This window comes from Pelobates fuscus, chromosome 3 (genome assembly GCF_036172605.1).
Source record: "Pelobates fuscus isolate aPelFus1 chromosome 3, aPelFus1.pri, whole genome shotgun sequence".
Classification (NCBI taxonomy): domain Eukaryota; kingdom Metazoa; phylum Chordata; class Amphibia; order Anura; family Pelobatidae; genus Pelobates; species Pelobates fuscus.
Genome location: NC_086319.1, coordinates 235,708,781 through 235,725,119, shown reverse-complemented (window position 1 = coordinate 235,725,119; position 16,339 = coordinate 235,708,781). Strand labels below are relative to the sequence as shown.

Here is a 16,339-nt window from a genome sequence, read left to right as displayed (position 1 = left end):
TCATTAGGCAGGTGGTTTTAATGCTGTGGCTTATCAGTGTATACATTTAAACAAATCATAGCAATAGTTATATATCATAAATTATCTATCTTACTATCTGTACATAGCGCTAGATTGGTTACAGCCTTATGCTACTGCTGCTAATAACTTGCATATTGCAATTGCTTTTATGCACGTTTCTATTTAATTTTACAAATCAACTATGTAGCATCTATGGCTAGTAAAATATGTACACTAAACACTTTATTGCCAAGAAATACATTCACTGGCAAAATATTGACATTAATTTGGATTACTGGACAAACAATGATACAAAAAAAAACCCAATTAAATATATGCATATATGCATGCAAAAATGTAAAGAAGAAAAAAAAAATCTTTGAATGTAATTATTTTGTGCAGGTTTTTAGCAGAGATTTGATACAAATCCAATTAAATCAACTGTCTGACAATCGATGGTCTCCTATTGCTTTTAAAGAGAAGATGAATGAACATGTGGTGTGTGTGTATGTGTTGTGTAAGTTCTCAAGCAACCTTAAAGTCCTGTTCCCCTGTTCCCAGTGTATTGACCTCAACATGCGCGTTGCAAACCCATCATTAGATGCGGTGAAGCTGCGCTAACTACATTCTGGTTATTAAGCCTGTGGAAGAGTGCTTCAACAGAGCTTTGCAAATGTGCAGACCTCAGTATGGCTGGTCAGACCAATATTCAGTCAGCCATGTGTGCATTAATATCAGGCTGACTTTCAGTTGTGGCCACCCCGTTTTCTGATGAGTTTATCCTCTTTGGTCATTACTAGTGACCCTAGCCAAGTTGCTGGAATACCCTCCCGTGAACTTACTAGACCCCGTAGGAGACTTCTATATGTAAAGTTCAATTTAAAGAGAATGAGATAAAAACTTTAAAGAAAGTTACATCTGATTGAAAATGAAACCATTTTTTTTTCCATGCAGGCTGTGTCACTCACAGCCAGGGGAGGTGTGGCTAGGGCTGCATAAACTTAAACAAAGTGATTTAATCTAAATGGCAGAGAATTGAGCAGTGAAACTTCAGAGGCATGATCTATGCACACAACTGCTTTATTAAGCTAAAGTTGTTTTGGTGACTATAGTGTCCCTTTAAATTTAAATGTTTTAAATTAATTAATAAAACACCTTGATAGTTGCATGTTGTGTCTCTAGTTTATGTTTCTAGAAGCAACACTTTGTGTTTTCTCTGCTTGAAATCAATAATTTAAAAAGGCCAGGATTCCAAAGTGACTCGGTTTAACATAGACAAATGCAATCCTGACAAATGACTAACATTAGGGATATCCTGTCTGAACATTTACATACAGTTATTCATTTTTCTCTGTTTCTAACAGAGCGTGGCACTACCAGTATATGTTTTACACCCATCATATTTAGACATTAATATTGGCTTAGCTTAGCAGGAGATATACAGGATTATTCACTACAGTGAGAGTAGAAAGTGAATTTCAAATTTAAGGTCAAAATAGCCAAACTGGCAAAATTCTCTGTCAGCTTTGCTTTCAGTTTGCCTACTCTAGTCTAAAATATGCAACCCACTTTAACTAAATTCTCACTTTATAAATAATCATGTTATTCTACAAACACAGAAGTGCCAGAGGTTTACTACGTATGTACTATACATCATCTACATTGTCTATGTTTAATGATTGCAGTATAGCCTGTAACATTAATCATTCCTTATCACAGCATTGCGTCTTAGCTACTAAATGTGTCTTTAATGTGTATTCCCAGTCTGGAAATGGTTAGCTTTGCAATCAAATTATTGTGGAAAAAAAATTCCCACTGCATCCTGCAGCGAGCCTCACAGTCATAATACCTAATAATTTAGGATACGCTTGTGCACCATCAATAATTGTAACAAATTATGTTTGTCGGTCAGATAAACCCATTAATCAGGGTTAATGATTTAGCCAGAAGCTCATTTGCTTTTTCTTTCTCCTCTTTCCTTTAGAATCAAACATGAGAACATTGTTGCCTTGGAAGATATCTACGAGAGTCCCAGCCACTTGTATCTGGTCATGCAGCTGTGAGTAGTTATGAATTACTTATATCCTACACAAGACAAACTCCTACATTGTGTAGGAGAGGGCCCCTTTGATCCCACAAATCCATTTTACGAGTTCTAAAAAAAAAAAAAAGTAATAATAACTGCACTGGTGTCATAGCCTGTAGGTATAATCTGCTAGTTGCTATGGTTACTGGCATACCTTATAACATATTTAATTATTCTGATAATTTAAAGGCTGATATCTGTAGCGCTGATTTAGACATAATGGTGCTGTCACAATGGATTTGCAGAATGCAGACCAAAGAACCCGTTCTAAACGTTCAGTGTGGAATAAATATCATATGTTGATTGTTTCTTGTATGTAAACATTTTTTTTGACAAAGCTAATGTTTATCAGTATTTTTTTTAAATGTGTATGTATGTGCATGAGGGCAGCTACCAATCACAGGGCATAATCTGGTAAAACTTTAGGATGAGAGAACAATCACAGTTTTATCTGAGGTAGAGACGTCTATGGAGTAGTGGGATCAAGGGGTTTGTGGGATCCATATGAAAGAGAAAAGAAAATCTAATAGTGCAATAAAATCCAAATAGGTAGCAGCCAATAAAAAAGGTCTATATGGTCCTACTCACGTTTTTGAGAGCTAAAAACTAACTCTAGTATAAACAGTATACAGTGGTATAATCCCGATTTATGGGATACATGAGGGAGTGTTGTAAGTAGATATCTCGTCAGATGGGGACCACATGTAACATAAAAATCAACAATAGTGCTCACTGTGATAAAACCAGGAGAGTGTATAAAAATACCAAATGGTTACTCACATTTAATTGGGCAGACGTACTGCTCAATAATAGGGCGTAAGTGGTATAATCCCCACCAAGGATGCTTTGGAGTAGTATCTCTCTGGAACAAGTATAACTCAGATGCCAGGTAGTAAAATAATAAAAATGGTAAAAAGGATAAAATGGCTAACTCACAACAAAGAAAGTGGCCAAAAAAATACCTTTATTAAAATACAGTTAGTTAAAATTTCCACAATGCGTTTCTCCCTTTAGGGCTTTTTTTTAAGTGGATAAAAGGAAAAGGAAATTTTAACTAACTGTATTTTAATGAAGGTATTTATTTTGCAGCAATCTATGATCTGCAAACTTTCTTTGTTTTAGGGATGAGCAAAACCACCTAGCAAAGCTCTCTCCCAAAGGCAGCCTCCCGGAGTCAAATGCCAGAGCTGAAAAAACGCTTGCGCTGTGCTGCTGCACAGCAACAGCGTTTCAGCCAATCAGGTAATCATGAGAGCTATGCTGAGCGCGGGAATCCTAATTGCCTCAGATTTTTTAAATTGAGAAACTGCGAATGGTTAGCTCATCCCAAGAAGCACCGAGAATATATATTACCCAAAGGGTAGAGAAACGTAATTAAACATCTAAAGAAAAAAAAGAAAAAAAAAAGAATTCAAGGACTTAATAGTAAAGGGGAACAAGGAAATATTTAATAAGTCGCGAAGACATATGAGATGGACTTGAAAACTTTTGTATAATGCACACAACTAAACAGATAACAACGCAACAATGTATAAGCTTAAGAAAGTATCAAATAGACACTGAAACTGGAACATCCTAAAATGCAATAAAATAAGTTCTGTAAATAAAAATGAACCGTTGTTACAAGTCTCTGAAAGCCGATTCTTTATGCAGGGAGCCCATGAGAATTCCATATTGCAGAAACTACTAGCATCCAATCTTCCTACTTAGGTGGATCCTTGGTATGTTGGTCTTGTCTCGGAGTACGGATGTAGTCTGTAAAAAAACGAAAACAGAAATAGGCTGAAAAAGCACAAGATAACCTTATGTAAAGAAAAACAAACTACCACCAGCAGGCAAAACCCTTACACTAGCGGAGGGTGGGACAGGCACTATTGCTAGGTGGTTATACTCATCCCTAAGACAAAGAACGTTTGCAGATCATAGATTCCTGCAAACTCTGATATGTCCTCCGGGAAGTATAACCACCTAGCAAAGCTAGTGGGTCGAACAGCACATACCTGGTGGTGGTCCTAAGAAACTGAAGGCGTTTAACTTCCTTTCGAAAGTGCAAATCTTTTCCAATAATATTTAAAGGGGCAGGAACATCCAAAATGCACAAACTGCGTTTTTAAACAGCAATACACCCCAGGGGCCATAGTCACAGGGCAAGAGGCGGGCAAGCAGGCCTCTCCAAAAGCCAGTGGCGAAGTGTAGTTTGTCACAACCACCTTGTAGCTTTTAAGATAATAGGGAGGGGAAGGCCCTTTGCTGCTGCTTTAGTAGCCAAGGCGCCCCTAATTGAGTGGCCTTTGAACACAGAACTATCTATACCAGCCAAAGACATGGCGGAAAATATCCAACCTCTAATTGTGTTAACCTTGGCTGGACGAAAGGGATTCCTTGATGTAATAAATATTTGACTGATATAATTTCTAAACACAGCATAAAGGTCAAGGTCCGATTGTAACAAACTGACTAAACATAAGCCTGGTTCAGAAGGATCTTGAGCCAAATCCAATTCCACCGGACCTGGGGAAATAGGGGATTTTTTTTTCTCTCCCTTTTAGTATAATATGGAACCCTCCCAGGGTCAGGGGCAGAAATATGGATTTGAGTTAACTCAGCTCCTCTAGCTGCCAAAGCCAAAGACAGCAGATAAGTCAACTTAATAGCAGTCCATCTTAAATCAATTTTAGCATTATCCAAAGAATTAAGGACATTTCATAAGAGGTCTACATCCCAAGTAGATGTGCAATATGGAGTATATGGGTGGCAGACTGGTAACCCTTTTAGTAATCTCAAATACAGGGCATCCTGAGTAAGGTTAGGGATAAGGAAATTTAAAGCAGATCCATAGGTCTTGATGGTACTGACCGCTAAACCAGAATGGAACTTAAAAGTAAGAAATTCTAATGCCAATGGAATTGTATCAGATCCCTGAGAAGAAAATAGAAAATAAACCTCCCATTCTTTGAATTCCTCAATCATCTTTCTATATCTTACCCTAAAGATGAATTAATGATGTCCAGGGGATGCATTAACTGCCTACCAGGGCTGTGATCTACATCAGCTGCGGAAGCTTGAGCAAAAGATCGCTGGTTGCCTGAAAGCAGTCCACAGTCATGCCCAATGGGATCTTGGTTCCCTTAACTTATGGATCATGGGGTACCAGGGTCTGGAGGTCCATATTGGGTTAACAAGAACTAAACTCTGCACCCTGTCACTGCGAATCTTCTCCAGCAATTTCATCAGTAAAGATAGAGGGGGAAGGGCATAAGGGGCTGGAACATCTGTCCATTGGAAAGCCAGTGCATCCATTTTCCAAGCTCCCTTTGTCCAAATCCTGGAGACAAACCTGGAAGTTTGTGCAGACGTTTGGGATGCAAACAAGCCTACTTGTCTCTAACCAAAATTGCTTTCTATCCGTTGGAATAGAGTAATCTTTAATTGAATCGTTGCCAGAGACAAACTCTGGCGAGATAGAGAATCTGCAAGCTTGTTCGCCTCTCCCGGAACGTATTCTGCGTAAACCCGAACTTTGTTTGCTAAAGCCCAAGACCAAAGATCTGGAGCCTCCAAACAAAGACCCCTTGATCTTGTGCCCCCTCTGTGGTTTATATAAGCCACTGCTGTCCTGTTTTCCAATTGGACTTTTACCGACGTCAGTAACTGATTTTTGAGGAACTAGGCCCTGGATAGCTAATTTTATTGCTCTTAACTCCAAGATGTTTATATGAAGGAGTCTCTCTTGGTCTGACCAAATTCCTCGTATTGCGTTTTGGGCTGTAAACGCACCCCAACCTTGATTTGAGGCATCTGACGTCAGTGTAACTGCAAACGGCTGCTCTAATAGGAAACAAGGAAGTGGGATTTCTAACCCCAGAATAGACTTCAACTCTTCTCTGACCTTGTTGGGGAGAAAGAATTTTGATTCCCAATGGCCACCCTGTCTAAATTGATTTCCTAAAAACAGCTGACTTCTTCTGCAAAGTAAAGGGGAATCATCGTAGGCTGGAGTTAAAGCTATTAATTTCCTGATAATCTTTGCCAGATCTCTCAAGGTCCTTTGTTTGCTAAGATAAATGACCAACTCTGGTGCCTGAGAGATGAGGTCAGATGTACCAATAATTTGTCCCATTTGTCTTGAGGGATTTCTAGTGATATAGTCCTGGTGTTCAGTTCAAAACCCAGAAAGAGAATTCTTTGAGTGGGAATTAGGACTGATTTCTGTAAATTCACTACAAATCCTAGGTCTTGTAAAAGGGAAGCAAGATAATCCCTCTGAGAAGCAAGGACTTCCCCATCTGTGTGCATGAGCAGAATGTTGTCTAGACACATGTAACCTTTTAGTCTGACATGAGCTATCACTGATTTCATTATTCTGGAGAATGTATATGGTGCATTGGATAGGCCAAATACCATAACAGTCCACTGCCACATCTTTCCTTTCCACCGAAACCTGAGGAAACACCTGTGTTTCTTGGCTATAGGGGCTGAATGGAAGGCATCTTTTAGGTCTAACTTTATGCAGAAAAAATGTTTTCTGTACTAAGCCTGGAAGATCTGATAAACCCTCCATCCTGAACCTTTTTCATTTGATGAAAGTGTTCAGGACCTCACATTTAGAACCAATCTCCAGGAACCGTCTGATTTTGGTATTGGGAACAACAGACTGACCCATCCTGTAATAGACATGTCTGACAACTCTATCTTCTTTTGATTTGAAGCTAGGGAAAGGGAGGCATCTAGCACTGGGTTCACCTCTCTGCCGGATGCAAACTTCTGAACTGGGAACCTTAAAAGGGGGAGTTGTAAACCCCTTTGAAAAATCTTTACAACCCATTTGTCTGAAGAAATATCCTTCCAATTTAGTGGCGTGTGAGAAGGCATACTTACTTGAATGCATGGGTTTTCTCTTGGACGCTGGACCACCTCTGGAATGAGCTCCTCTGCCACCGCCTGGGAGCTTGTGTTTTCCACTGTAGTGGCGGTACTGTGCCTGGTGAGATGCTTCTCAGGACGCTCATGCAGCCCGATAGAGGCAACCCTCTGTCCGAAAAGGCTTCTTGTAGTCAGGAAAGGACTTTTTGAGCTCTGAAAACGATCTCCTTGCCTTATAACGGCCTTTAACCTCCTGAATGAATGGGGGACCAAAAAGGTAAGAATCCTCCAAATTTGGGAACTCGTGTGATTTAGGGTCAAGGTTAGACATTCCTGCTTTGTGGACTCAGCGTGTTCTACGAATGTTTGAGATGTAATTAAAGGAGTGGACAATAATTAGCACTGCCCTACCGGAAGCTTTCAATAAAGCCATCTTAAATGCCAGTAGAGATGAAGCAAAAGGTTTCTGAGCATTGCCTTCATTTTCTGCTTAATGCAGCATCAGTAATAGTGGGCCCACAGCATCAGCAAGCAGTTTTAAACTATATGTTACGAAAAGTCTGGTCTGTGGGATCTGTAGATACACTTCTCCTTGTGATAGATAACAGAGCAGGATCTACCTCAGGAGCTTGGATGTCCGGGATATCAATGTGGTTCCTGAGGAGAAGGTCATGCTCCTTAACCAATGGGAATCTAAAGGCTAGTTTTGCAAAATCTCTAACCTCAGAATCGTGCTCGATAGCCCATCTGGAGTGAAATCATTTTGATGGGAGAGTCTTTCCAAGCCATTTGAAAGTTGCTAAGTTTCCTTCGCTCAGTGGAAGCTGCTGAAAGGACCACTTCCTCAGATTCTCAGTCTATTTCTGGAGAGCTGTGTCTAGAACTGGAATAGCTTTGGGAGGAAGAATGAGCAAACGCTCTAGAAGAGGAAGGAGAAGGACTATTTAACCCCCAACGAGATTTGTCCTTTTTCTCTTAAAGGGGTTTCTGGTGCTCAAACAAGGGAAACACACTATTCCTCTTTTGGGATCCTGTCCCTTTAATTTTTTGCTTACTCAAACGAGTATGAGGGGAAGGAGGAGCAGAATTTTTTTTCTCAGATGAGGAACTGGCAGAAGAGACCAGCCACCTCTCTTTATTCTTTTTACATAAAACTGGGACCATATCATCTTCAGAAGATGAAGAGGATACATTCCTGGCATGGAAAGCTCTCTTGAGCTTTCTAACATTGATGGGGCATCAAAGATGCCATTTTAAAAATTTGAGCTAATCAGTTTTCCCGCGCTCAGCTCGGCTCTACTGATTACCTGATTGGCAGTAATGCTGTTGCTGTGCAGGAGCACAGCGCAAGCATTTTCTTAGCTCTGGCATTTGACTCCGGGAGGCTGCCGCATACCCATAAGAACAAATACATTTATAGCACAGAACTGACTTTAGGCAGTCATGCACACATTTCCAGGCTGCCTAAGTCACATGTGCCAAAATATAGATTAAGGAAAAGTGTACACACAGAGGAAAAACCCCAAATTTAGTTTAAAATTTTAGAATCCTACTTAAAATCACTTATCTTAGCAAACAAACATGGGTGTTCAGTTACACTATATGGCTATATCGTGTTAAGACCACCACTAAGTCATGTGTGCAGTGTTTAAAGTTGAATAGCAATACATACAGGTTCCTTCCTCCATGATCACTTCTAGAAGTAGAAATGGTCATGGACATTAGAGGTCTCAAACTAGACACAGCTCAATCAACATAACAGTATATCTGGAACCACTCCAAAGGACTGTCCAGAACAGAAATTCTGTCACAAAAGAGATACAGCAGAAATAATAATAATTTCATCCTATTGGAGGCTCTTGTAGAAAAGGTTTACATGGCTGAGTGAGATAGGAGTTAATAACAGAAGAGTGGTGTATACAATTAAATCAGATGTGCTCCAGGACCAAGGGTGAGCCTAGCTTTTATTAAACAACCAGCAGGTAACAGGCATTTGGCAACTTCACAAGAGAATCATAACATTGCCTTGGATACAGAGCAGGGAAACTGAACAAACAAACTGCTAAAACAAGAGAGAGCCATATGAGTGACACGGTGACATGTTTTTGTGATATGGCTTTCCTATTAAAGTGAGGTTTCTAATGTAGTGAATAACAGAAGAGAAAAATAAAATGGAACGAACTGTAAAAAGTGTAAGGAAATGCAGCAACATTAAAGCCATCAGTACTAAAGGTGATAAAAATAAACAAGGAAATAAAATACTAAGGAGGGTGGCAGCAAGGGGTAAGCAAGAGACGCTAATGGGGAACAACATCAAATAGTCCTTAGAAACTAAAGAAGTATAAGCACATGCATAAAATATTACTAAAACATAGTGATAAAACTTAGCAGATAAATACATAGTAAAGACACTCATAATGACATAATTTATAATTATATTATACATAATTAAAATGAGATACAGCTATATCAGATGTATAGAGAAAGTATAGATTATCTAATAAAGAGATTAATTTTAAATAATCAACTCTTTACTCTGCCAGAAAAGAATAGACAGTGTTTATACACCAAAAACACAAACAAAACAAAAAACTACTTGAAAATGACATTATAGGCACTAAAACATCAATTATTGTGTGTAGATGTTTGGGTCTCACTGCTCAATATTCTATCGTTTATGAATTTATTCACTTTGTTTATGCAGCATAAGCCACACGTCCTTGCATGTGACTTATACAGCCTTCCTGAGAACTTGCTGTAAAGATAGGTTTAATGGTTAAACTTCCATTATTACACATTCTGTTTAATTTAGAATGTATTATCTCCTGTTATGTTAATAGCTTGCTAGACACTGCAGTAGCCTCCTGTGTGTGATTAAAGTTCAATTTAAAGAAACAAACTTCTAACTAAGTTAACATTTGATTAGAAATGGAGGAAAAAATCATACTGGTTGTGTTAGTCACTGCTATGGGAGGTATGGCTAGGGCTGCATGGACAGAAACAAAAGTGATTTAACTCCTAAATGGCAGAGAATTGAACAGTGAGACTACAGGGGCATGGTCTGTACATCAAAACTGCTTCATTAAGCTAGAGTTGTTTAGATGCCTATAGTATCTTTTTAAGATGGTATGGTTTGGTTTACTTCCTGGTTTGGTTAGCTCAGTGTAACTAAACTCAAGTGGCAGCAATTGCCCATAGCACCTGGCTTCTCGTTGGGCTGCCTTGGGAAGTCTGTGATTGGACATTCGCAGAAAATGTAAGTAGGGTTTATAATGGGAGGGTTTGTAAAGGCTGCAGATAAAAGAAACGCAGGTTTTGCAAGAGGTTTTTACATTTACCCCAAATTAAAAAATGCACCAATAAATGCATGCATGCTGTTATTTTTAGTATATATACTAAATTATGATTTTTATTTATTTTGTATTTAGGCAGTGGAGTGTCCCTTTAAAGAACACTCTGTTACTTAAAGTGGCTCTGTCACCCACCACCCCCTCCAAAATGAGTATTTCATAAAGATAAAATCTTTATGAAATTCTCTCATTGACTGTGTTGTAATTCCAAAATATATACTTTGTCTTAATATTTCCCCTCCAACTGACAAAATAGTGGAGCTACCACCATAAGGTCTTTTCCCCCAACCGTCACTAGTGATGGTTGTACGGAAAAAATGCATTGTCTATGGAGGTTCTTGCAGGACCCTTCATAGACCTTAGTGTTGACCTCTCGTGCTTGATTCTTGCAGGACCCTTCATAGACCTCAGTGTTGTACTCCTGCTTGGAGTCTGCTGCCACCGGACTCCAAGCAGGAGTATGCCTAGGCATGTATGCCAAAATGGTGTTGCAGCAATAATTATCCATGTAACACTAGAACATGTTCTAGTCAGCTAGTTGAATGTAATAAGGAATTGGTTATTCATAGAATCCAGAAACAAAATGGTGTTTCTCCTCCAAGCAAATTTTGACATCTTTACCTCGCATCTGAGTAACTTGGAGCCCTTGCTTTGGAAAAAAAAACGTGTAGGATTTCCATATCACACATATCCTGCAATAATTTACACTCAGGAGAAAGCTTAGAGGTGTTTTTTTCTCAAGGAAGTAGTGAACAGTTGATTTGTTACAGTTCCATAATTAGCTTTTTATTCCTTTTTTATTTCTCCATCCAGCACACAGATGTGATATCTGACAAGCCAAAGAATATGTATATCATTGGAGATTGAACTATAAATCTTCTTAGTGGCTTTGTTATCCTACCTGAGGCCAACAAGACACATGATAGCCAAAGGACACCTGGGATGTCAGCCCATAACAGGCTTCAAATACAAGTGATTTTGAAAACTCATCTCCTATCACAAATATAACATATACACTATTAAATCAGCAAAATACGCAATAGCATAAAACTGTGTGTAGCAGCTTCCGGGTAACCTGACTAGTTACCGCCGCTATTTTCCCTCTCAGCCAGACTGGAATCTTGTGTGATTATAACTCGTATTCCCTCAGTAACTAGACGAGACATAGTTCTGGGAGTCATCTGGTTTATTCAGGCAAAACTTGCTAAATTTATACACAAAGCCCCAGCGTGGGGTCTACATTGAAGAATATTACAAGCCACTCCCTGGTGCCCCTGTGTCTGGGAGATAAATAAGGAACTGTAATCAATTATCTCTGTTACAGGGAAACATACAAAACATTTATAATCCCCCAAAAGCACCATGAATATTCACAGGAACCCCACATGTCTTATATCCCTGGATAGCTCGGATCCGAGCGCCCAAGTTGACCAAATAGCACTCTGCGCTGTACAGTAGAAGAGAATCGTCACGGGGTAAAGTTCTGACCGGCCGGCCACGAGGTTGAAGCCCAAAACAGTTCCATAGAAAATGGGGCAATGGCCAGTCCAGGTTCGGGAGTGTCTGTACGAATACTGTCGAAGGTATGCCCTTGCTTCCAGGGAGCGAATGCTCCCCCTGGCTGATGGTATCTTTCTGCCAAAGAGTGCTCTCCTAGCTGTTTAGTCAATGTTTGCGAGGTCTTATATCCGAAAAGGGTTCCAGGCGCTCCACGACCATGTCCTGCTACCTGTGTTCGGGAGCCACCCAGGGGAAGTACTAATTAACTGGTTCCCTTGCGGTTAACACGTAAGGGGGTGATGGGTGTTCTGGTGTTATAAGATGTTGCAGGGGGGTCCCTGTTCAGCCAAACCAGGTGGGTTCGGGTAGGGTAACTCCCAAATGTAGTAAAGATTCTATCAGTCTCAAAAAGTGGTATGTTCTGCCACACTGGAGAGTTAGTCACCAAAACAACTTTAGCTTAATGAGCAGTTTTTGTGTATCATGCCCCTGAAGGTTAACTGCTAAATTTACCACCATTTAGGAGTTAAATTCTGTTTATGCAGTCCTACCCACACCTCCCCTGGCTGTGACTGACACAGTCTGCATAAAAAAAAAGTTTAATTTTTAATCAGATGTACTTTAAAAGTTTTTACCTCCTGCTCTGTAAATTTATCTTTGATTACACACAGGAGGCTCCTGCAGGGTCTTGCAAGCTATTAACAGAACAGGAGATAAGAAATTCTAAGTAAAGAAGGGATCGGTAGTGCCAGCAATACAGCTTTGTATTCCTGGCACTACAGTATTTCTTTAAGCTAAAGTTGTTCTGGTGACTGTAGTTTCCCTTTAAATAATTACCTTAAAAGGACACACTTTGTATCATAGCATAGAACAATTTACTGTTGTAGCCGTGGTGCTGTCCTCCATTTTCTTTTAATCAAACCATTTTAAAACTAGCTCTCCCCAACATTCAAAACCTTGCCCCTTTGCAACCACTTGGCTAGTCAGGTCTAGTCTTGGTGCCATTCTAAAAAATGGAGAGCACAACAGACAGGTTTGCCTACTTGCTGTTGCTGTAACAAAATCCAAGGCAAGTCCTCTCTTTATTTGAGCTTTATTTGAAGTAGAACCTTATACTTGAACTGCGATAGAGAGGTTTAGAGAGGTTCTTTCCAAATCATCAGACAACTGTCAATTAATTTCCTGCTTTGCAAGCCCTGATTACATTAATAACTTCCTTTGTGCTCAGTACAAATATTCTTTTAATAAGACAAATCCTACAATGACAGGGAATACTTCCGAATAAGTGTAAACAGCTAAAACTGTTCCAATTTTCTGGATCTTGTCTCACATAGCTAATAGAAAGACATGCTATATGTCTTACAGTTTTATGAAACCTAAAGGTTAATCCAAAACTCTGTCTTCCAGAATGACTTGAAAAAATATAAATGATTCATATACCTCTTAGAAGCTTTAGGCCACTTTTTTTTTAAGGAACTGTCGCAGGTACAATTTTTAATGCTCTTTGGAGTTTTTTTTATTATTTTATTTATTTGTTTTTTTTATTATTTTATTTTTGCAGTGCATTTAATGTATACAAACTTGCTGGAGGTACCCCAACGGCAGTCCTCTAGCTGCTCATCATACGTAACGTGGGGGTATTTGCTAGTCAATGCACAATTTATGATATAAGTGGCTTAAAGGAACACTATAGTCACCTAAATTACTTTAGCTAAATAAAGCAGTTTTAGTGTATAGATCATTCCCCTGCAATTTCACTGCTCGATTCACTGTCATTTAGGAGTTAAATCACTTTGTTTCTGTTTATGCAGCCTTAGCCACACCTCCCCTGGCTATGATTGACAGAGCCTGCATGAAAAAAAAAAACTGGTTTCACTTTCAAACAGATGTAATTTACCTTAAATAATTGTATCTCAATCTCTAAATTGAACTTTAATCACATATAGGAGGCTCTTGCAGGGTCTAGCAAGCTATTAACATAGCAGGGGATAAAAAAAAAAAAAAAAAAACACCTAAAAAAACAGGGGATTCCTTTGGTACTATAATATCAACACAAAAATGTCAACATCTACCTGGCTGCCTAGTCTGTTTGCACAAATGCCGGCCCTGTTTACTTGAGTGTGATGATGAGGCTTTAACTATCTGTGTAAAAGAGTGGGGCAAAATTGTGGACAACCATTAAAACAGGTCACTGAAATCCACTGGAAAAATTAGGAAATATTATAAGAAGTTTTCCATCATCAATGTATGAATGTGTATGAATACACCAGCTTCCACTTTAAACTTTTGACAGATGGTGCTGTAATAGCTCCTTGGGCTGACACATTCAATCCACAAGAAGCAATGCAGTGTCTGTAAAACAGACAGTTGGCCAGTGCAGTCATCTGCTGCAATCATCTGAGACTCAGATCTCTTGATAAGCAGGAGGACCTAAGCATCTCAGCAGTTGGGAGGATGAGCTGGATGAAATTGAAAGGGAAAGCAGAAAGGAGCATAAACACTGAGAGAAATAGCAAGAGTCCATTTGAAAATGTAGTGTTAAATAATGTTCTACTGCAACAGAGCCTGTCTAAGAGCATTAAACATGTTTTGAGCAGGCAGCTATATATATATGAGTCCATATGTGGAACGTCCACATTTTTTTACTTCCAAATTATTTCCAATTATACTTTAAAAATATTTAAAAGAAAAATAATTAATGTGGCACTGCACTGTAACTGGCATACTTATAAACATCATACATTGTTATGAGCATTTTCTTAAAGGAACACTCCAAAACACCATAACCAGTACAGCCCACTGCAGAACTTGCCCTGGCACCTTGTCACATAAGATGTCAAAACCTTTAAGATGTCAAAACCTTTAAGATGTGTCTTTCACTGAAGTGCACATCTACATTAGTTGAACAGTAATAGTGAGGACAAGCTCTTAGTGGCTGGGAGAACTCTTTTTTTGGCAAAAAGGTCAAAAATGTTTAGCACAAACAAGGGGGACAAGATTTTTTGCCCATAACTACTAGAATGAGCTGGATTGGTTATAGTGCTCCGAATGCCCCTTAATTCCTTAAGACTGACACACCTGATAAGCTGTGCAGCATGTGTACAATATCCACACAAGTCAAGATATTAAGAACCCCTACCGCTTAAAGGACCACTATAGGCACCCAGGCCACTTCAGCTCAGTTAAGTGGTGTGGGTGCCAGGTCCATCTAGGGTTAACCCTGCAGATTTAAACATAGCAGTTTCAGAGAAACTGCTATGTTTACATTAAGCTTAATCCAGCCTCTAGTTGCTGTCTCACTGACAGTCGCTAGAGGCGCTTCCGTGCTTCTCACTGTGATTTTCACATTAAGAAATGCTTTCCTATGGACTGATTGAATGCCCGCTCAGCTCTTGCCGCGCATACTCATTCGGCGGATGACGTCGGAAGAGGAAGGAGAGTCCCCAGCGCCGAGGGAGCCCGGCGCTGGAGAAAGGTAAGAATTTAACCCTTTCTTCCCCCTTCAGCCCGGCGGGAGGAGGACCGAGAGGGTGGGGTGGACCCAAAGACCCTATAGAGCCAGGAAAATGAGTTTGTTTTCCTGGCACTATATTGGTCCTTTAATTTAGTTGTTCTGGTGTCTATTGCATGTCCCTTCAGTCTTATCACTGAAATGTTTGCATTGCTGCCTAGTAACACCTCTAGTGACAGTCACTTAGACAGCCACTATAGTTGCTTCCTAGTCCAGTCCTGCACAGTGTGCAGCACTAGCGTTCAGCATCTCCACCCTCTCCATGGAGGCACTGTACGTTTCCCATAGCGATGCATTGATTCAATGCATCTCTATGAAGAGATGCTGATTGGTGCAGCTCATTGTTTTGCCACAAATGCACAGTAGTTTCCCAATGCTTTTCTTAGGTAAATAATGAATTGGCTGAGAACATCAATATTGATGATCTCAGCCATGGAGGCGGGGCCCTTCTGCGGTGAGGGAGAAAAGGTGAGTAAAACAAACTTTAATTTTCAGAGAGGGGGGACTGAGGACCTAGTGATGTATTCTAGCACTATAGTATCAGGAATACATGCGGATACGCTGATCTGGACTAGGAAGCACCTCTAGTTGCCGTGTCTCAATGACTATCACTGTAGGTGTTCCTAGGCAGCAATGTAAACACAGCAATGTAAACACTGCCTTTCCCCTGAAAAGGCACTATTTTAAACTGTAGTGGTTCTGGTGACTATAGTGTCCCTTTAAAACGTGCCATGACCAACATATATTGAGTCTTGTCAATTTGTGAGCCCATAACTGACTAAATCTTGCTTTCATGTTCAGTGAACAGATTGCATTTTGCAATAAGCAGGCTGTGTATTTTGTTACAGTTCATTGAAGCAAATGTAAGCTGTAATTTAGCCAGTGTTATGCTGACTTGCTCTTCGTCATTTTAATTATGTTACCATATCTACCACTTCACAAGAAAAGTGCAATGAAACTTGGTTGCTAGAAAACAAATTATTCAAAAGTATTGTCAGTCGTGTGCTTTGCTGCTGCTGTTTAAAGAGT

The 16,339-nt window shown here is 39.6% G+C and overlaps 1 protein-coding gene across 1 annotated transcript in view; it reads left to right on the top strand.

Moving 5' to 3' along the window:
* CAMK1D (calcium/calmodulin dependent protein kinase ID) overlaps positions 1-16,339 on the top strand; it is a 294,879-nt gene that overhangs the window by 187,068 nt on the left and 91,472 nt on the right. The window contains exon 3 of the mRNA XM_063448220.1: positions 1,985-2,059. Coding sequence (XP_063304290.1) covers positions 1,985-2,059 — 75 coding nt within the window. The remainder of the gene's footprint in view (positions 1-1,984; positions 2,060-16,339) is intronic.